The sequence below is a fragment of the Ictidomys tridecemlineatus genome, chromosome X (genome assembly GCF_052094955.1).
Source record: "Ictidomys tridecemlineatus isolate mIctTri1 chromosome X, mIctTri1.hap1, whole genome shotgun sequence".
In the NCBI taxonomy this organism is placed as follows: domain Eukaryota; kingdom Metazoa; phylum Chordata; class Mammalia; order Rodentia; family Sciuridae; genus Ictidomys; species Ictidomys tridecemlineatus.
Genome location: NC_135493.1, coordinates 71281854 through 71304450, shown reverse-complemented (window position 1 = coordinate 71304450; position 22597 = coordinate 71281854). Strand labels below are relative to the sequence as shown.

At 40.8% G+C, this 22597-nt stretch overlaps 1 protein-coding gene across 1 annotated transcript in view; it reads right to left on the bottom strand.

The window, feature by feature from the left end:
* Window positions 1–8425: 8425 nt before the first annotated feature.
* Window positions 8426–22597, bottom strand: part of Ar (androgen receptor) — a 165966-nt gene continuing 151794 nt past the window's right edge. The window contains exons 5-8 of the mRNA XM_005335195.5: window positions 19994–20138; window positions 16773–16903; window positions 15779–15936; window positions 8426–15022 (exon numbers count right to left, since the gene is read on the bottom strand). Coding sequence (XP_005335252.2) covers window positions 14867–15022; window positions 15779–15936; window positions 16773–16903; window positions 19994–20138 — 590 coding nt within the window. The 3' untranslated portion in view covers window positions 8426–14866. The remainder of the gene's footprint in view (window positions 15023–15778; window positions 15937–16772; window positions 16904–19993; window positions 20139–22597) is intronic.

Below are 22597 nucleotides of genomic sequence, written 5' to 3'. Positions count from 1 at the left end.
ATTGAACAACAGAGTAGAGATTCTAGAAATAAACTTTTATATTTAGTGTCAATTGATTTTTGACAAGTATACTAAAAAAATTGATGGGGGAAAGAATAATCTTTTAAATTCATAGTGCTGAGACAACTGGATATTAACATACAAAAGAATGGACTTAATATACAAAAGTTAACTAAAATTCATCGAAGACTAAATATAGTAGCTAAAATTGTAAATTTTTTATTAGTTGTTCAAAACATTACAAAGCTCTTGACATATCATATTTCATACATTTGATTCAAGTGGGTTGTGCACTCCCATTTTTATCCTGTATACAGATTGCAGAATCACATGGGTTACACATCCACATTTATACATACTGCCATACTAGTGTCTTTTGAATTCTGCTGCCTTTCCTATCCCCTACTATCTCTTCCTCCCCTCCCATCTTCTCTCTCTACCCCATCTACTGTAATTCATTTCTCTCTTTTTTTCCCTTTCCCCTCATTTCCTCTTATATGTAATTTTGTATAACCTTGAGGGTCTCCTTCCATTTCCATGCAATTTCCCTTCTCTCTCCCTTTCCCTCCCACTTCTCATCCCTATTTAATGGTGATCTTCTCATGCTCTTCCTCCCTGATCTGCTTTGAGTTGCCCTCCTTATATCAAAGAAGACATTTGGCATTTGTTTTTTAGGGATTGGCTAGCTTCACTTAGCATATTTTATAAGAAAATGTTGGCATACATATTTTGAACTTGTATTAGGCAATGTTTTCTTAGATATTACTCTAAAATCAAAAGCAGCAAAAGAAATAATAAATGAATGGGTATCACCAAAATGAAAAGTTTTTTCAGTCCAAAAGACATTATCAAGAAAGTGAAAGACATTCCATAGAATGAAGCAAAATTTGCGAATCACTTAAGGGTCTTATTTCTAGAATATATAAAGACATTACATATCAATAGTGAAAAGATAAATTACTCAGTCTGGAAATGGATAAATTATCTGAACAGAAATTTCTATAAGGGAGATATAAAGATGACCAATAAAATGACATAAAAATATGCTTACATCATTAACCATCAAGGAAACGCATATCAACAACTACAATGAGATACTACTTTATACTCAATAAGGTTACAATTACAAAATGTCAGATAATGATTATTCACAATAGATTTTTTGAGATATTTTTCATTTTCATTTTTACATGGAACCGCCTTAGTATGTACAATTTTGTGTTTTATGATCAGTAAAACAATTTAAATAAAAATAAACAATGAATATCTTTCTTTGTCCTCAAAAACTAAAGGATATTAGAATTTTTAAGTGTAATGATCCCAATCAACAAGTTATTTTCTAATTCTAAGTCTTTAATTTTATCTTGCTATTGTCCTACAGGTTAGACATTACTATTATTTTAGTATAAACTCAATGAATTTTTAGATTTACCTACAAGTTTACCAATATCTTTGCTCAGTATTACCTCTTGCATTTCAAAACTTCCATTAAGATTGTATTCCTTCACTCTGAAGTGCATCATTTAAAATTTCCTTTAGCATGGGATTGATTTTAAAATGTATTATTTTAACTTTTTTGAAAGATATTTAGTGTATTACATGTATTTTCCACTGATGCCTTCTACTATTATCATTATGGATGCTAATCTTAACTATAATGAATATTTTTGTATATCATTAATTTTGTTCTCATCTATCTTCCAATTCCATAATTCTTTCTACATTTGTACATATCCTGTTCTTTAATCTATCAATAGTTTTTGGTTCCACTATTTTACTTGTTAGTTCTAAGCATTATATTTTGTTATTTTCCCAGTAAGACTAGTTGTTATTTATGGGGTTTTGTCATTTATTCACACTTCAATTATTTTTAAAATATCTATCAACACTGCCAATAAAGTTAATTTTATATTCTATGTGTGATGATTCTACATTCTGAAGTCTATGGATCTGATTCTGTTATTTCTTTTTTCTTGGGATTTTAATCTGGAAGGATTATCTCTATGTTTTGTAACCTTTGTTTGTGAGATGCTCCTTTTCTTTGGACCTATAGGAATTTTTGAAGCTGGTGAAACATGCATTCTTTCATAGAACATTTGCTTTTGCCAATTCCAATGGTGATTTTCAGATGTCTATTTTTGGTTTTTCTGAAGACACTGAAAACGTGTCTTAAATTAGGACTACAAATCTATGTGTCACAGATTTAATTCTTATTTACCCTTACACTGAGGATATGGCCTTTGAGGATGTCAGCTTTATGTGGAAGTCTCTTATAAGACCCCATACCTTGGTCAGGCCCTAATCTTAATCTCCTATTCCTCTAATTTCTTACAGTAATTGTAAAAGAAATTCAGAATCCCCAAGGTTTGGATAAAAATTTCAGGGCAATATCTAACTGGTCACACTACATAGCTACTGATTTTATTTCTATTTTTACCTTTCAGGATTCCTTACTAACATATTAATGCAGTGATAAATTTTAAAATATTATCTTTTTAATTTCACTAGGAAATTTAGTTAATTTTTTGGGGGGGAGAGCCATCGGAGAATCTAGTAAGACATACTATTATAAATAAAGGTCTATGGCCAACTTCTAAAATAACAATGCTTCCTTCTTGTCTCATATTTTACAGCAATATTAATAATTTCTGCCCTGCTTTCTTTGTAGGGTTCCTGTGAGTCTTCAGTGATACAGTAGATATTGAAGTACTACAAGCTATAAAGCATTACTTAGATGGCAGTGTGTTGCTTTTATAATGAACTACAAACCAAAGTAGTTGTTTGATCTTCAGAGAGGGAAGTTTGAAGTTTAAAGCACAGAGGGTTAATTTCCAGTTTCAGAAATCAGAAAAAAATATACTGGAGCTGGTTTTCGAGCTGAGCATCAATGGATAGGAAGGATTTGCCCAGGCAAAAATAGGGGAGGGCATTTCATAAGGAGAAAACTATGTGAGCAAAAAATGGTAAAATATATAGTCCTCTTACCAGAGGGTAATCTTTGGTCTGGTCTCTTGAGCATTAATGCTTATCCCATAGTATTGCCTGTACTCTGGTTCTTGTAGCTCCATACCTTCTCCATCTCAGAGACACTTCAATCAACTACAGTTGCTCACATGTACTCTGGATGGGGAATTTGGCAGGGTGTTTGACCTATATTAGTATAGTCCAGGTACAGAATGGCCCAAAGATCATAGCTAGAAGTACATTCCCACCAAGATCAACAAGTGTGTATGAGCAGCAGGTAGGTTGGTGTGATATAGGGTGGAGACTGCTGTGGAACAACAAGCAACACATTACTAGGTGTGTAGTCAGGAGGCTGGAGGCTAGATATTTCTAGTCTAACAAACTATCATTGCTCTTTTAGAATATGGGGTTTTAAAATTGGGGTGGTGGTGCACACCAGTAATGTCAATGACTCAGGATGCCGAGGCAGGATGATGGCAAGTTCAAAGGCAGCCTTAGCAATTTAGTGAGGCCCTAAGCAACTTAGTGAGATCCTGTCTCAAAATAAATATAAAAAGGGATGGGGATGAGACTCAGTGGTTGAACTTCCCTAGATTAAATTTGTAGTGAAAAACAAATTAGGTACAGGATTATAGAAATTAGAGTAAGATGAAGTAGGACAATTTCTGGGTTTTGCCAACAATTTCATAGTCTAAGAAAGCAAGTTAAATCTGAACTAAATAGGCTTTTTCTTGATCTCCCTTGCTGTACAGAAGGTGAGATTGAGTCCTAGAAAAGAGAAAGGTTCTACATAACTTTATCTGCCGGTTAGTGACAGAAGCTGGTAGGTAACCTGATTCCTGATCCAATGCTCTTTTCCCATGCCTGCCTTTATAGACAAATATATTCACAGATTCTTTGATTATCCAGCTTTCTGCTGTATCCAGATACCTCTAACCAGACAGAAAGGAGGGGCAAGTGCATTTATAAGACATTTAGAAGATGGTAGGATAGAAAAGAACATTTTTTTCTCTCAGTAAGAGTCATCTGAAGTTTGGGGAAGAGGCCGTGTGGAAATTTGTGAGGTCATGTACACCAGACATAACTCTTTTTTGTACGTGGGTGGTTTTGAAGATAATTACATTTTGATATAGTTCCTTTATTCCTGCTCATAATACTACCTGCTTTTGAGTTTCCTGGGCCTCTTTTCAAAGGCTTTGAGAAAAGCAGTCAGCCTTTTAAGAATGATGTAGTGATCAAGATCATAATCTTTTGCAATAATCTTGAGTTTGAATTTAGGCTTTATTACTTAGATATAATCTTGGGTCTAATACAGAAATAATGTTGGGTCAGAGCTTCAGTTTCCTTATCTATATAAGGAGGCAACTGGGCTGGACTCATTGGGTTGATATGACAATTATATACACTTTTCTTGACACATAGTAAACTTGCAATACATTTTATTTATGTTGTGGCCATCAGCATCACTCTTAATTTTGCCCTTGAATCACTCTCTGCTTCACCTTCTATTATATTATTCTCACATAATAACTTTTAGCATAGTTTTCACCTCCCCAAACTTATTATGTTACAGCTTTCTTAAAAAACAGAAAACAAAACAAAAAAAAATCTTGGTTATCTCAACTGCTGCTATATAATCAGTTGTGAGGGGTGGAAAATAATTGTTAATAGTATTTTACATACTGAAGTTCATGGATAACTTTTTTAAAAGTATGATAGGATGTTCTAATGTTTCCTTTTTAAAATATGTTTTTAGTTGTAGTTGCACATAATATCATCTTTATCTATCTATCTATTTATTTATTTATTTATATGTGGTGCTGAGGATTGAACCCAGGGCCTCCCATGTGCTAGGCGAGTGCTCTACCACTGAGCCACAACCCCAGCCCCCAAATATTTCCTTTTAATATGGTCATTCTCACTTGCACTTATATTTGCTTCTTAAGTGGGAGAGAAATGAGCTGATGATAGCTGTGTGTTGAACACATCTCTCTTGGTTCCCCTGACTGAGGTCATGTCACATGTAAGGTCATTATATTTCACATGTGGCAACTGAAGATGAGTGGCCTATAGAAGATATTCTACTTCTTAATAGGACATACAAGCCCTAGCTCAGATTCAGTTCTAATTACTCCCTACCAGATCCCATACACTTTGACTACACCAAAATAGAAGCCACACTCTCTCTTACCTCTACTGCATGGTATTCTCTCAGCTATGATTGCCTGCCAAGCAAGATAGCTTCTTCTTCTGGGAAATTTTATCTTGTTGTTGAAGGCCAGAGTCAGGTGTCACCTCTCTAGGAAATTGAAATGCTTCTCCTTGGCATTTCCTCATTTGCTATTTGTTTGGGTGAATGAATGAAGCTCCACAACACACTGAGCACTAATTTACCTGACTTACCACAGCCATTACCTCTTAAGATGATGCTACCTTTGTTCTCTGAGGTTTCTTGCCTGCCAATTTGGGGCCCCATGACAGGGAATGTTACCCTAGGAAGGCCATGACAAGTGTAGATGGGGTAGTAGGCAATGAATGCTGTTATCACAGAGACATGGGCATTCCAAAAAAAGAATTGCAATGGCATATCCTGGGGTCTTGGACAGATTGGTATGATGTGAGGAGATGGAGACTGGGAATCTGGAGATTCGGGCTTCTGGAAACCAAAATGGAGACTGATAATCAGGAGACCTTAGACTTCAGGCTATCAATTATTTAACAGCAGCCTTGGACAAATCACTTCACCTTGATGAGCCTCAGTTTTCCTCTGTACAAACCAGTTAATCACTAACCTGCTTACCTTCCCAGGATGTTATGAGATTTAGATGAGATTATGTGTTAGATTATTCTGGGAAATGCAATGCTAGTAAGGGCTTCTATGTCTCCCATTTATTTCGGGGATGAAGGCTGAACTCTTTTAGCTGGCTTTGCTAAGGCCTCCTTTTCTATCCTCATCTCTGATAGGGATACCATCCTTCAAACTCCTCCCTATTTGCAGTTTCCCTTGCAAGGCTGCTGTCTTTACTGTGAGAAAGAATGCACTTCTCTCTTCTGCAGCCCCATCTTCATTCAAATTGGGTCACAGCCTAGATTTCACTAGAAACCTTCCCTTATCTTCTACGTGCCGGGGTAGAGATTGGGGTGAAGAGTGTTGGTCTGCACACATGGGAGCCATACAAGGGGTGGAAGCTCTCTCCTCAAGGTTCTGAATCTGTATGCCAGGGAATGTTAAGCCTTCTCAGACATCCCACTTCCTTGACAAGCTGCCTGAATTCATGAGAAGAGGATCATGAACTGGGGGCTTTGGGGTTGCCCCTGGCCACAGGCATTAGTTTACAATCACATTCAGTAAGTATTTTGACCCAGTTTTCTCATGTAAAGTATGAGAAATTTGTTGTAGACAACACTTAAGATCCTTGTTAGCTCTAAAGGCAGCAACACTAAATTGAAGATTATCCTAATTTCTTTGGAGGGAAGGATGTGGAAGGATTTGGGGTTGCGTAGATAAGTTGAATTTCCAGCCTGGTCTGGCCTAAAGCATTTAATAGACTGTAAACTCACTGAAGGCACAGATAATACATGGATTAAGTCCTTCTTATCTCTGCCATTTATGAGATGATCTCAGTGGTAAACAAATTATCTCACTTTTAAGCCCTTACTTCACCCACCAAGGAATGGATAGCATCTTTTACACAAGACTCAATTGCTTTTTGACTCTCTGCCCCTGATTTGTTCTGCAAACGTTTGTTAAGTACAAACATAAGGATTCTAACTACAAAATTATATTCAAGGAGTAGTAAAAGTCCCCTTCTTTTCCTTTTAGGTCAGGATAAAGCCAAATATCATAGTTTGCAGTAACCATGGTATCCACACTGGCAAGGAATTCTCATCTCATCTAGCTGTCCATACCTTCCAACACACATTGATTTTATAGACAAGAAAACTGAGGTCCAGAAAAGAGCAGAGGACTGCTTAGTATCATACAGTGAACAGCAGGCCAGAATCCTCATTAAGCATTTGTTACATAGCCATGAGAAAATACAGGATTCCTGCCTCTAGGCTTTTTTTCAACAGGTTAAGTGTCCTGTGACCCCCTGACTTCTGTATTTTTCTACTCTTTGGAAAAAATCTATGATAGATGCTAGCCACCTTGTATGTTTAGACAGGAGCTGATTTAGAGTTGCTGTCTTGATGAGTGAAGCCAAGTAGAGCTGCTGTTAGATCATACTCTGTAGATGCAAAAGAAGAGGACCTAAGCAATGATTCTCAGGGGGATTCTCTGGAGGCAGGCTCTGATTTACACATATAACCCACAAACACATACATCCTCTTTCTCTGTAACTTAGATACACAAACACACATCTCAGCAATCTCTGTTGTTTTGGGTTTTTGTTTTGTTTTGTTTTGTGCTCCTCTCCATCACATGCTGATCTCAGGAAAAATTTGAGAAATCCCTGTCTCTGAGGTGGTCAATGATAAACATGGTTCAATGTGGAATCTCTCTCAGGGGTTCTGGCATTTTAACAGGGAGCATAGCCAGAGAAAATAGCCCACCAGCTGTGTCACATATGTTCTCACTGGATCCCAAATTCAGCCTGGGAGGGAGACATTGTAACCATCCTTTACAGGTGAGGACACTGAGGCATAGAAAGTTTTCTTATTATTCTCTAAGATACCTGTCACACCTCATTTATGGCCTCTATCAAGCCTAGAAATCCAATTTGGGAATCTCATCTCATTTGCGCCAAGAGGCAACAGGAAGGGGCCTTGCTTGAACTGAAGAAGGCTGACTTGGATTTTACCTGCATGGTCAAAGATGGTATGACCCTGGAAAAAGTAAGGAGGCAAATGTGCCCATTCTTTATCTGAAACTTGGCTCTAACTGGGCAGTGATGCCATTAATTTATACTCCCACTAGGATGAGGATGAGGGTGAGCAGCTGGGCTTTATGCAGCTCTCTTCTGGCTGTTAAACTCAGGGTTTTTTTTGTTTGTGAAAGGTTGTGATGGGCTGCCAGTGCCCATCTGTGCTTTGTACCCCAGATCCTTTGTGATTTTGGTGGTCCCAGGTTAGCCTATGCTAAGGTCAATGCAAGGCAAATTCATAACCCCTGTGTGAAGATTTTTACAAATATATGAAAATCAGAGTAGCATAAAAGGCCACTGGGCATGATACCAACTCTCAACTTCAATAAAAGCAGCCAATAAAAAGGGCTAATTAAAAGAACTCTGATGACATTCATCTGAAATTTTAGATTGTTTTATGTTTTAGCAAATTAACAACGGTGATAAGAGGACATTAGCAGCTTTTCTCGGGTCTTTTTGTTAACAATAACTTGAGCCTGCAGCCGCAACAGGGGCTGTGGCCAAGTTTTTGCTGGCAGACCAGCCAGCCAATATTTTATACAATGGATGACATTTCTGAAAGCAGGCGCAGAGACAAACCCAGAGTCACACATGTATTCCAACAAACAAGTTTCTGCCATTTTTAATTGTATTTAGAGCAACAAAAGATTTCAAGATTACAAAAAGAGAACAGAACACTAGCGCTTGGGGCTGGTCCTGCTGCCCAGTTGAGGCTAAGTGCCACTGTAAGAACTGAAGCCCCATCGAAAGAACTTTCAAGCAAAATTAATTTGTTTCTTTTAAAATTGTTTTGAATAATGCTCTCTCTCATTTTCCTCTCAACATTGAAAATTAATTCTTATCTCTGGTTACATAGTCTGCTCCCTTGGGCTGCCAAATTAATCTCAAGGACAGCACAAGAATGTTATGTCCGAGACACTCCCTAATCAATGTCCAGTCTAGGGAAAAGCAGAAAGGTGTCACTGGGTGGTTAAGGGGGCACTCTTTTCTTTCCTTGGGTCATTCCAGTGGTGGCTGCTCTCAGCACCCAAGTGGCTTCTGAAATAGAACAACCCCATAGGCACTTCACTGCAGGACAGTTAGCACCAAGGGCTAAGGTTGAGAGAGACTGCCAGCTTGGCTTGTTACAGGGACCCAAACTGTGAGGCAGCAGCCAAGGAGGGCACCACCAGAGAAGCAGCAACATTTTAGAAGAGTTTTTCCTTTGGGGTATGCGTATGTGTATGTTCCAGTCTTTGGGGGTCAATGGAATATGCAGCTACATAATGGTCTTTGCCAAGTAGATTATGTGAGAACTGTTTCAGGCCACAAGGGTCACCTATTCCATAGCTTCTTATTTAATTCCAAAAAGGCTAAAAGACAAGTGAGTCAAGGAAAGGAAGCAGAACTTCTGTTATAATGAATTGGGACTGAAAATCAATCAATACATACTTTCCAACCAAATTTAATAGAGTCACATTAAAGCTCAGTCAAAAGCTGTTGTTCGCTCTGAAAGTCCACCCACTAGATTCAAATATCTACCATTCTTTTGGGGACTAGGAGAATTCCAAGTGATGTGTGATCTTGGATGAAATGTCTGAAGAGGAATAACCAATGTGGATTTTTCTGCCTTCACCTAGAAATGGTTGAGGGTTGGGAGGCTCTGGGCAACAGACCCCAGTGTCAAACTCTTAATTGAAGAAAAATACCTCTACCCATGGGCAGGGATGGACCTTTACCTACAGAGATACAATTTCTAGTACACTGACAAGTTTAACAGAGAAAAACACATTTTCAATTTTCAAAATCTTTACAAAACATATCCAAAACCAGAATTAGAGCACACAGACACCCAGTAGCAAGAGCACCTCAATCGCAGGGGAGAGAATTGGTTGAAAGATGGAGCACTTGCTCCAGGTTCCCAACTACAGGCAACTGCCTTTCTCTCACAAGAGTGGTGAAGACCAAGGAATACCCTTTGATCTTCCAATAACTCAGGTCCCATCAAGGGGCCACTGGCCAATCATTCAGGTGGGCTTTTGACCCCATGTCTGGGTATTCCCTATGGTAAATAGCCAGTTCCAATGAGTCTTCACCACCCTTTCCACATTCATCTGTCTTAGGCAAGTAAAGTGCAATACATCACATACCCTACCCTTTTCCCCCCTCTACCCCTTTGCAAGGCCTGTGCATCAGGCCCAATAGGGGCAGAGATCTCTTAGTTATCTGATCAATCCAGGTGTCTTGTCCATTCTGAGAGAGCTTCAAAAATGTAACTGCAGCCTCTCTCACAAGTACATGGCATCAGATATGACCTGGAACCAAATATAAAGGTGCAGAGAAAGGTAAAGCTATTAGAACACTTTATATCTATATATATATAATTCAATTTTGAAACACGGATACAAATACTAATTTACAATATATTTCAACCTTCTGCCTTAAACCGCAGAGAACTTTTTGTGCTGTCCAAACTGGGCAGAAATGAGGGTTTCTGCCTGCTGTCCTTCTAGTGCAAAATCTAGTCCTTTAAATGCTCCCCTTCTCAGCAAGGGCTTCACATCTTCAGATAAACTAACATGGGCACTAGCAAACACAGTGGCCAAGACCAGCTCCATTTCCAACCATGCAATGATGGAGCTTCAAGAATTTGCTCAGCAACTACTAGAGAAAAGGAAAGCTACTTCTGCTTATAAAATCACTTAATGAAGGACCCAGAATCCCATTTTTTCCAAATTATCTTCAACTCTTCTAAATATGTATTTTGTGAAGGGAAAAAAAATCCCACAAAACTCTTAGAAGTCAGTCACCAGCAAAGTCCTTTAGTCTGTCTTTGGATAGCTTACCAAAGAGGCACTAATGCTTGCTCCCTCCCTGCCCTTAAAAATTTTGGTATCTTAGCAGATACAATGTAATCTTTGGTTACATAATGTGATGCTTTCATCTCTTTTTCAGTCTTTTTTAAAAAACTTCTTTCAAAATTTTTCAAAGAGATCAGTGGTGAGAACAGATTTGCCTCTAAAAGCAACAAGGGTAGGAACTTCCTTTTCCAAGAAATTTCACATGTGAAATGGCTTCTTTTGACTTTAAGTTGGGATTTGATGTGGTGCTTTGGCATTCCTGGTTCGTGTGAACCCCCTAAAAGTGGGTTAAGCACTAAATTGATGACCTCAGTCCAGAGCCCTCTCACCTGGGCAACTGGCACACAATAAGCAGTAGTCAGCCTCTTGCTTTTCCAGGACTATACAGGGGTCATGCAGGGATATTTACTGGGCTGTCTGGAGAGAGTCTCTTGAAGTGCAGCGCTGGCATACGGCTAAGAAGGGGGACAGGGGGTGGCTTGGGCCTTTGTGCCCTGCTGGATATCAAGGGAGAGAAGGGGGAAAGGCCACGTCTGTGCTGTGCCTAATGAAACAAACACTTAGAAGCTACTCAAAGCTCAAAATCAGGTCATTTGTGTAGTGTCAGTGTCATGAGGGTGGTGGACATTTTCTTGAAAGTACAAGTCAAATACAAATATATTGTTTATATATGTCTACATGTATGTAGAAGTAGAGTATGGACAGAGAGGGATTTGAGCATCAGCACATTATTTCATTACCTGAACAATTAACCTCAGCAACTACCCAAAGGACAGAGTGAAACTTTTTTTTCTTTTTTTTTCTTTTTCTTTTTTTTTTAGTGCCAGTGAACATACATAAAAATATATGCATTACTGATTTTCTTTTTTTCAAAGATATATGACAGAATCCTTCAAAAACTCCCTTTCTCAGAGTAAGGTAATTTAAAAAAATAATGAACTTTCCAAGAACAACGATATTGTATGTGGCATAGAAAATCTAAGGAAAAAGAATTCAACCCCCATGTCAGCTCAGAGGCCAGACCCAGTGAGCTGCCCAGTAAATGGGCTGAAACTGCCACACGACTCTATTCTTTGACCAGAGTTCGTGACCTTGGCAGCTATCTGCTGCCCAGCACAGATGGGGCCTTCTCCACGATGCTCCCTCTTTTTCTCTTTCTCACTTTCCATCCCCATCAAACACTGCACACCTCTTTGGAGATGGTCCCCTTGATTTGTCCGGTGAGTAATCCTCATCTTCTAGCTCACCAGGTGAGTGGGTCTGGGTGGCCAGTCCTTCACAGGTGAGCACAGTGTACCAACCACATCAACTCTGTTTGTAGAGCAGAGTGCATGCGAAATGAGACTTCTGTCAGTCACACTGGTTGGAACATCAATGACCAAAAGAAAAAAAAGTATTCTTCTTTCATCTGTGGGAGAACCAAGCCAAACTAATACCTCCTCTGCTCACTCAAACCCCAGTGCAGAAACAAAAGGGCTAAAGCCTTGTTTAGGCTCTTTTTCCCTATTTTTGTCATTTGGAAATTCAGAGTAATCCAATTGTTGTTGCTTTCAACTACACTGCTGTTTCACTGATTTTTGGCTTTTGCAAATGAAAAACATATATTCATGAAGACAAAAGTCAAGACTGGGAAATCCATAAAGATGAAAAATTTGATAGAGAAATGGAAAGGAGAGCCTCTAGTATTTACAAGGAGAGGTATTAGAATGATATAATTGAATCCGTGTGCCACAAAAGATGAAAATCAAAACAGATGTAAAGGAACTATTAAAGTGTAACCTAGCTTAACTGAAAGGAGTCGTGGATGTTATTTTTTTCTGTCTAAGACAGCTAAAAAGTGATCCTGTACATAGGCCAGATGGTGTCATCACAAAGAAAATCAGAATCTATCCTATCCCAGAAAGGAACCTATCAGCTTCAGCTTTTGTCCACCAGTCTTGGATTGGCATATCACTCATGTTAGATTCCTTTCTCCCTTGTTATTTAAAGAAGCTGTTTTGCAAGTTCCTTTGGCTATTAATATCAACATAGAAATCAGGGACGGAAACTCATGTGAATAGTATCATGTCACTCAGAACTATCTTCTCAACCAGCAGAGTAAACCAACTAAAATGGGCAGCTTGGTGACTGGCCCTTGATTTCTTGAGTTTATCCAATGATGTTAAGAGCTAATTGAGGAGGCAGGGGCCAAGAAGAGAAAATAGGTGAACATCCTCCCCACTCCACATTCAGGGTTGGGGAACAAAGTCCAGAGAACAGAGGTGTGCCAAAGGACTATATGAAACCAGTGACCCAGGGGCATACCCTGAGTTTATGGGTGGCAGCCTATCTATAAGTGCCACAACAGCCAGACCTTTCCAAAGGAAGCCATGGTTCTGTAGAGAGTCTCAGTGGTCTTGCATGCCCCTCTGACATAGAGGTAGCAACAATGGTGGGGAATCTGAGTAACTATGGCCAATGTCAGAGCCCAGGGTCAGCAGCAGAGGAGGGGGCTGAGTAAACTTGTACCATTCTGACTTTAGGCTTTGCCTCTGAAGGCTTTATTTAATAGTCAAAGTCTTCTCTTGGTGTCTGCTTGCTTCTTGCCATGAGTTCTTCAGTCAGATATGCTGGGTGGCAAGGAGAGCATTTCAGGTTTTCTGGATCTAGTGTCTTCATTCTTCTAACCCTGGTATTCCACCTTGATATGGGTAGCCCCTTTAGCTGCTTTGAAGAAGGAAGTAGATATGTCTCCATTTATTGGAGAGTTTCATCTCTGGATGACAAGGGCAAGACGCCCAGTTTGTCTGATCCCTTCGATGCCTTCTTTTGGGTTTGTCTAAGGGCTCCAACAAACTATGTTGATAAGAAACACTTGGTAAGATGTCTAAGACTACAAGCATCTAGAGACAGATGTCAGGGCTTCTGGCCTGCTAGCCTTCACAGTGTGAAGGGATCTTAGCAGACAATCGGTGAACATGCCTAAAGAAGTGAATAAGCTTTACCACCATGACTGAAATGCAGTGTGGCCTACAAAACACTCAAGGAAGCGTGGAGAGAGCTTGTGGCCACATAGAGTCCATAGGTCTTTTAAAGGTGGAGGTAAAGAAGGTAGCATCAAGGGATCAACTGTACTGTCTCCTAAGCAGAACAGCCAAGCCATCACTTCCTTCTTCTCTGACTCCAGATGCAAGCTCCTCCCTGGATCATGCATGGGAAAGCAGAACTGGAATTTATAGGATCCTTCCAATGGGTCAGATCTCTCCACTCCTTCTCACTGATCTGACTCTTCAGTGGAAGTGGTCAAGTTTAGGCTAAAGAGAACACTTCATTTGAAGTTCTTTGAAAAGCTACTGAAATTTGATTGGAGGGTGGAGGCAGAGGTTGAAAGAGAGAAGGGTTTGAGGGGGAAGGCATTCACATGCAGACAAGTTTTCAAACAAGAAGCACATTTTTAGTATAATGAATTGCACTGCAGTTGAGCAGTCCAGCTCTCAGGGACCAAGGCTGTGGGCAGGTACTGGTGATCCAACTGCCCTACTTGTTTCCTCCTCTCTCTGTGCCCCCAGATCCTCTCTGGGGTCACCCTGTCCTTTAATGGCAATAGTCACTGGGAAAAGCTAAAGTCTTCCTGGAGGGAGGGGATGAACAAAAACAGTGACTCCCCACGGACCTGCAATTTTTACCTTCTAGTGACTTGTTGGCTTCTTTGGGGATTTCTGCTTATTAATTTATTTATTTTGAGGAAAATGTCCTCTCAGGGTTTTTTTTTTAAAATTTTAATTTTTTTTTTTTGTTTTCTGTTTGTTAGTTTGTTTTTCCTCAGATACTTTTAACTTGCTAAACTTCCCGTGGCATAAGGTAAGTAAATGTTTGTGTGGTTGGCACACAGCACAGTGCTGTAAACAAGCACAACCTGACACTGGGCCACATGAGGATCATCTCAGATTTAAAGAAATACAACACCATTCAAAACACAGATAGGAGCCACAACAGGGAGCAGAGTGTGAAGGTGCCATGGAGGATGAGAAAGGGAGAGAAGAAGGAAAAGAGAAAAAAGCCCAGCAAATAGAACTCAGGAACGTGTTCATGACAGACTGTACATCAATAGAGGAAATTCCCCAAGGCACTGCAGAGAAGTAGTGCAGAGTTATAACAGGCAGAAGACATTGGAAAAGGAGAGTGAGGTGGGGGAGGGAAATGGGGGCTTCCAAAGCTTCACTGTGTATGGAAATAGATGGGCTTGACTTTCCCAGAAAGGATCTTGGGCACTTGAACAGAGATGATCTCTGCCATCATTTCCGGAAAGTCCACGCTCACCATGTGGGACTTGATTAGCAGGTCAAAAGTGAACTGATGTAGCTCTCTTGCAATCTGCAGGGGACAGTAAGAGAAAGAGAAAACAAGGTTGATAAGGAGTTGGTTTCTGCCAGACTCTACCCCCACCTCTGATTTCCAAGACTTTTAGCATTTTGTCCCCTTGTCTATCCTTGGTCCTGCCCCATGAGTGAATTTGCCTGTGTGTGTGTCTCGCATGTGAATTTGCCTCTGTGGTGTGTGTGTGTGTGTGTGTGTGTGTGTGTGTGTGTGTGTGTGTGTAATTGTCTCTGGAGAGTCACTGGGGGTTCCCAAGAGATCTCTTACACCATTGCAAGCTCTGTGACTCAGAACTGGGTGTTCCTCTTCCACAGTACAGCCCCCCCATCTCTCTCTCTCTCTCTCTCTCTCTCTCTCTCTCTCTCTCTCTCTCTCTCTCTCTCACACACACACACACACACACACACACACACACACACACACACACACGCAAATTCACATGCACATGACTCAAGGAAGAGGGGGAAAATAACCAGGTCTATCTTGTCTGACTAGAGAATTCGTGTGCTTTAAGCTTCTTCTCTGAGTCCCAACTGCTCTATTCACTCCTCCACCCCTTTCACAACATCCAGCTGGGACACTGTGACCTGAGTTCCTTTCTTCTCCATCGCATTTTCTTCCTGGACCACACTCAAAGCCAAAGGGAAATGGAAGCACCTCCCAACAGGTGGTGCCAGACCATCCAGAAGCCTATTATCACTTGGCTCTATCAGGCTGCTCTCCCTGATAAAGCACCCTCCATCATTTGCTTACAGGCTGCACAGAGTCCAGGAGCTTGGTGAGCTGGTAGAAGCGCCTTGAGCAGGATGTGGGATTTTTTCGTTTGCATGCAATGATACGATCGAGTTCCTTGATGTAGTTCATTCGAAGTTCATCAAAGAATTTTTGATTTTTCAGCCCATCCACTGGAACTGATGTGGGATGAAGACAGAATGGGGAGGGGAAGCATGCCCAGGAAGGAGCATTAGACAAAGCACCAAGTTTTCTGACCACAAACTTGACCGCCACCCCCACAGGGAGGGAACCATCTACTTGGCTCCCTGACAATTGAAATCTGTGTGCCTGGGGCCTTCAGTCTGCCAGGGAGATCTCAGGAAAAAGGAGAGCTGGACCCAATCGGAAGGGAGTGAAACAAATAAAATTCACTGAAACTTTTCTCAAGTACCCATTTCTTAGGATCTAAGTTTTTATGTTGTTCATCATTCAGCTCTGATTGACAGAATTAAATCATAGGGCTCTGAATATGAAATTGTGCCTCCTTTCTTTTTCACATAGGCTAAGGTAGCACTCTTCTTAGAAGAGACATTGAAGAAAGGCTGCTTGGTTGCCAAACAAGCTGCTAACATAGACTTCCTCCTGTTGGTGGAAGACGAAATGTCTTCCGGGAGACAATCCCTCCTGCTCTACTACTCTGCAAGGAATACACAGTGGGGTGGTTCATGCCTGTTTCTATCCCAGAAAATGTGGGAAAAAAAATCAGAGGTGTGCTGGAACCAGTCAAAACACCTAGTCTTAAGGAGAGACTACGGGTAGATTAAGACTTGATGGAGGCTCGAGTCCACCAAAGAAATTGATCTGTAGCCATGAAATTGGTCTTTGTTGGGGAAAAGGATGCTGATGTAGTGGGGGGAGGGAAGAAGGGAAATGTCCAGGAGCTGGTTCCTCCCTGATAATATTTTGATGGAAAAAGTGGCCCCCCTCAGTCTTTGTGACCACACAGGCATTCCCTGTGCCTCTAGATACTCACTTATGCTGAAGAGTAGCAATGCTTTCATGCACAGGAATTCCTGGGGGGTGATTTGGAGCCAACCAAATTCTTGAGAGAGGTGCCTCATCCGGACACACTGGCTGTACATTCTGGACTTGTGCATGCGGTACCTGTGAAGGAGATACAGAGGAAGAAGAGGAATCAGGGGAGGCTTCCAAAAAGCCCAGAGGACATATCTCTAGTTTTTCTTCCCTTCCTTGGCTTCTTCAAAAAAAAGTCTATTTGTCCTGCTGGTGCTTCATTGACAAAGAACAAATCTGTTATTTTTTTCTAAAATCCTGGCATCCTGATAATTAACTACTCATCTTCTCTGGCCAGGATATGGGTTAGCACATGGAATTTCCAGGTCTCCATGCCCCCTCTGTTTCCTGAGTCATGGACAGGAAAGCATAACCAAATGAACACAATGGGGCAAGCACATGGTCTCCCTGACTACAGTTCTAGTATCCCAGCTACAGCAAGAGGCAGAACCTGCCTCCAAGGCAGCCAAACTTGAAGGATTTCTAGGAGAGAGGATCCAGCAATCAGCACTTCATATAAGGACACAGGATTTGCAAGGGACCACAGGTGTCTATCCTGTCAACGCTCCTGACTGGCTCTTGGTTTGAAAGTCATTTCTCATAGTACAAATTTAACCATTTCTTTAAAAACTTGCAGCAATAGAGATTCCATGTTGTCCTTTGAAAATGAGTTCTAGTGCTTCCATGTCTGCCAGGAAGTTTTTCTGAATGTCTGAATCTAAATGTCTCCTGGTGAAGGGGAGACCACTCCCTCACAGGCTGGCTGTTCCTTGCCACAGTTTGGGAGCTGTAAACACATGTGAGCTGCTTTTATTATGGTGACTTGTGAATAGATTATCACATTATCACCTATAAATTATATGAGGAAGTGGCCAAGGCTTGGGGAGGAGGCAACCCCTCTGTCCCATGATGGGTCATCGCATGCTTGTAAGGGAAGATACAGTATCTTTCTGCTAGTAGGCCTTCCGGGTTTGGCACTTCAGAAATCAAGTGTGTGTGTGTGTGTGTGTGTGTGTGTGTAAGACAGTAATTGATTGTGTACCATGTCAAGAAAAAGGGATTTGACACCCACTGAAGTGGTGGGGACAACGACCTCCCAGATGGAGCCTAAAGTCTGTGGTTTGACATTTTGGTTCCCAAGCCACTAGCCTGTTCCACAAGCTGAGCAGGCTTGGCATTGTGTGGGTGGAAGCTCAGCAACCTATTTCAGACAGATCTTGGGTCTCCTGCATAAAGAAAAAAGGGGGCAGGTGCTGCAGAATAATTCAATTCAGTCTGAATTCCAACTAGAAAGAGGAAGTGTTTAGATAGTATCACAAGTCAATTGACCAGAACAGTGTTGCTCTAAGCTCCATCACCCTGGGGAATTTTTCAGTAAGACCTGCTGATTCTGGAGCCTGGCCCTTCTCTGATCTCCACTATACTTCCATGCCTCTGTTGATGACAACACTGCAACCTTTTTACTGCTCAAATTATGGTGCTGGCATGAAGGAGTCCTAGCATATTGCTGCAGGCTCCTGAGACAGAGAAGGTAGGGAATGAAGAAGAGAGAATGAGAAAAGGCAAGTAAGGGATTCAGAAGGGAAAGGAAAAAGAAATATGGGAAAGGGCAAAATGAATTGACAGAAAGTTAAAGGAAGGAAAGGGGAAGGTGATGGGAGATCAGAAAAGGAGAGGCAGGAATGGAATTCAGAAAGGAGAACAGAGGTAGATGGAATACAAAAATGGATAAGGCGAGAAATGAAGATTGGAAAACACTGAGCATATTTTCTGGCATATAGTAAGTGTTCAATAAATGACATGTAGGGAGGTAACACTAAGATTTTACAGGTAAGATTTGAGGCTCAGAGAAGTTCAGTAATTTCCCTGAGGTCACAATTAGGATTCAAGCCCTTTAGCCTTACAACATATGTTCCCTGCAAAAAAGGGAAAGAAGGGGAAAATGGGGATAATGATAGGATTTTGAATCAGAGAGAATGGAATATGGGTTGGTCCAGCTTGGACCAGTCCCCCCCCCATTATCTTTTTCTTTGGGCCTTAGTCCCTCTGTTAGTATTTTGAGGAGACTGCCAGCAATTATTGTCCCTCAACTGGGGTTCACTGTCTCCTCAGTAGGTGTTAGAAATGTGTGGGTCAGTCAGGCTGTCAGAGTGACTGGATTTATGTTTACTATTTAGTGGGCAGGTACCAGAGATGTTAAACATATTCCAATATGCAGGAACATTTTACACAATGAAAGAAAAATTCCTCCCCAAATGTCAACAGCATTCATGTTGAGAAACATTGGTCAGATGTTTGTAGAGACATTGCGAGCTCTTATATAATAAGATGGGGAAGTAGGCCTCAATAGGGTTCAGGAACTCTGGGAGTTGGTGCATATAGGACTCTGACCCATGGGTAGCTCTGTGATACCTCTGGACAAAATGGATGAGACTCAGCCAGAAAGCTGAAGTGGGATGCCACAAGCTTACATAGAAACAAAGACAGAAATAAGGATTCAGAAAATAACCAGTTGTCACTGGGCAACACTCCAAAGGTCTCAAGACTAAAGAAGGTTGAACATGTGCTCAGGGAGTTGATTCAATCACTGGAGGGCAGCAGGGGCATGGGGGTTGGACATGAACAGTTAGGGGGGCTTTTCAAGGTCTTGCCCAGAAGATGGCATCATAGGTAACTTTTTGGAGATTTGGAAACCACAACCCGGGTCATGCCAAAAGCCCAGTGGTTATTCTTAGATTCTGGCTACCAGGGCCGGCTGGGTTGAGAGAGTGCAACTGGGGACACTTACTCTCTCTTGCATAGCAGTGCTGTGCTACCAGGAACTACTGCCTGGAGGTTTTATTTTAAGGCTCTTCTGGGTTAAAGGCTGACCAAGAGGGAAGCTCAACTCCTGCCTGACTGAAAAGATTCTCTGTGGTGAAACTAGCTCAAGGTTTTTGGGACGATAATTCTGGCCAGCTCCATTCACAATGCAATTGAAGGATCTCAGACAGCAAACATAAGATTATCATCATTAGGAAAAGGGGGAATAAAAAAGGGATTCCTTTTTTAAATTTCTTGCCTACCATGGGCTAGATACTCCATATCCATTTAATTTAGTTATAACAAAACATTTGAGATGTCTCTATTATTATTTTAAAAATAGGAATCTATATGAGACTTGGTCCCAGGAATACTTACTCATTGAAAACCAGGTCAGGAGCAAAGTAGAGCATCCTGGAGTTGACATTGGTGAAGGACCTCCAGCCCATGGCAAACACCATGAGTCCCATCCAGGAGTACTGAATGACTGCCATCTGGTCATCCACGTGTAAATTACGGAAGCCTAGAAAAGAAGGCACAAAGGCAGTGGTCAGTGCAGACATTGATGGACTGAGCTAAGTCTTTATTTACCTCTGCTGAACTGAGAATCTCTAGTACTCAGGCAGCCCTTGAGAAGCCCCAGGGAACATCAGTACTGGCTTCTGAGGGGTGATAAAAAAATTATATGGTAAGGATAATATTCTTTGCCCTCCCTACTTCACTGAACTGTTCAAATGAGATCATGATGGAGGCCAAAAGGCCATTGTCAGTTGGAAGAGAATAATAATTGAACATTGACTACTTATAATGAATGAACTCCTTTCTGAGCACTTATATTACTTCATTTAATTCTCATGACAATGAATAAAATAGGTATTCTTATTATCCCCATTCTGAAAATCAGTAGGAATGGGTCACAGAGGGGTCAATAACATGTCCAAGATAATATGGCTACTAACTGGCATATCAAGTTCCAAAGCCAATAGTCAGACTCCAAAGGCCATGCTCTTGATTACCACACCTTTCTGAAGATGCAGTGTAATAACCAATTCTTCCACATGGACAGCACTTCTAAGTTTACAAAGCTCTCTTAGCTACAGTTTGATTTTATCCTGGTAACAATCTTGGGAAAGGGATATTACTATATATTATCATATAGGAGGAATGTCTTGACAGCCACTGGCCTTCTTTAAACCACCTACAGGCTCTCTCTCTTTTCTCTGACCTTCTTTCTACCCCATATACCTCCTCTCCATTCTTTTATACTTAATAGTTTCTACACTCTTGCCATTCTCAGCCTACTTCATTTATATATAAACAGGCTGTTTATAATCTGCTTCTCCAGACTAATTTCTTGCAACTTGCCTTCAGATAATTTAGGTCCCAGCTGTTTTGAAAAACTTAAAATGTACTGAACACTTCATCCTTTCCCAGGCCTCTACAGCTCTGCTACTTCTGAATAGACAGTTGTCTTGCCTAGAATGTGTTCCCCCTCCAAAAGCCTTCCATCTGATAAACACCTACTCATCTTTCAAGTCTTTACTCAAAGGCCACCTCCACTCTGAAGCATTTTCCAACTCATCCAAGCAAAATAATTATTCTTCTTTTACTTGCTCATTGCACATACTGTAGCCCTAGCCAATTACAGTGATAATTTCACAGCCATGAAATCCATCTATATGCCTGTTTTCTGCCTGCAAGCCTTGGAGCAACTTGAAGACAGGAGTCATATCTTCTAATTGATCTTTGCTTTCTTAGTACATAGCATGGTTCAGGTGTTTAACTGGGCATTTGAGAAATATTAAATAGGTTAAGGGCCCTCAATTTTATTTCCATTTTGAAAAAAATGGGAATTAAGTAATATCCAAATGACTTCCCTTAAGCTCAGAAAACAGACCCTTCTGGAAGCTACCTCTGAAATAGCACATGGGTAGAAAAGACATAGCCATGTTCCCTAAAGATTGTGAAACAGTTGAATGCTTAAAGTTATAAAGTCATTGTCTCAGACCTCATCCCTACCAGCATACCCTCTTCTTTTCCCCCAATAAATTCATAATTATCTGAAATTTTGTTTTGTTGACTTCATTTAGAATTCTTTCTTGACTTCAGATCAAGTTTCTCACTTTCCTATTGATGACCACATTTAATCCTCACAATAACCCTGGAAGGTCGGTGATGTGACACTTATTTTATCAACAAGGAACCTGAGGGCCAGACAAATTAACTGACTTGGTCAAGGTCACATAGTCTATATGTGGCTGAACTGGATCTGGAACCCAGGTGTTTTGATTCTCTGCTCCAGTGCTTTTTCCGCTCCACTGCTGAAGGTCCCACCTCAGAAGTTACCAAGGTCACCAACTTTCCTTTGCCATAGGCTTGAGTCTGAAGACTTCACTACCCAGACATAGTGTTCTGCTTGGTTGGCATCTGCACACCCTCACATCTCCACTTCCCTTTTCTTTTAGATCCCATCTTCCAGAGATCAGGGATGCTAGAGTCTTTCACAGCACCACCCCTGGCTGTAATCTCAACTCCTAGACCTGTGCTTTCTACCTTGATGATACTGACATGCTAACAGACTGACTGGATCCTCAGAACCCAGACAATTTCCTGCCTGGAGCTTTTCCATATTACAGAATGCCTGAGACTGACCTTTCCCAGTAAGAGACAAGATACAGGGTCCACGAGGGCAATATCTGAGATTCCTTGAGAAAGTGGCCTGGGATTTTGTACCCTGAACCTCTGGAGTGGGAGGCAGTAGACAGCAAAAAACAACTACAAAACAAAACAAAACAAAACAAAACAAAACAAAACAAAAAACACCTCCAAACAAAAACAAACAAACCAATAAGCAAAAAACAGAACAAAACAAAACAAAAAAACCTAAAACCCCCAAACAACAATACTTTGGCTGGGGGAATTGTGATCTTCTAGTGAAGTGTGTGAATGTGAGGGATGAATGTGAGGGATAAATTATAAAGT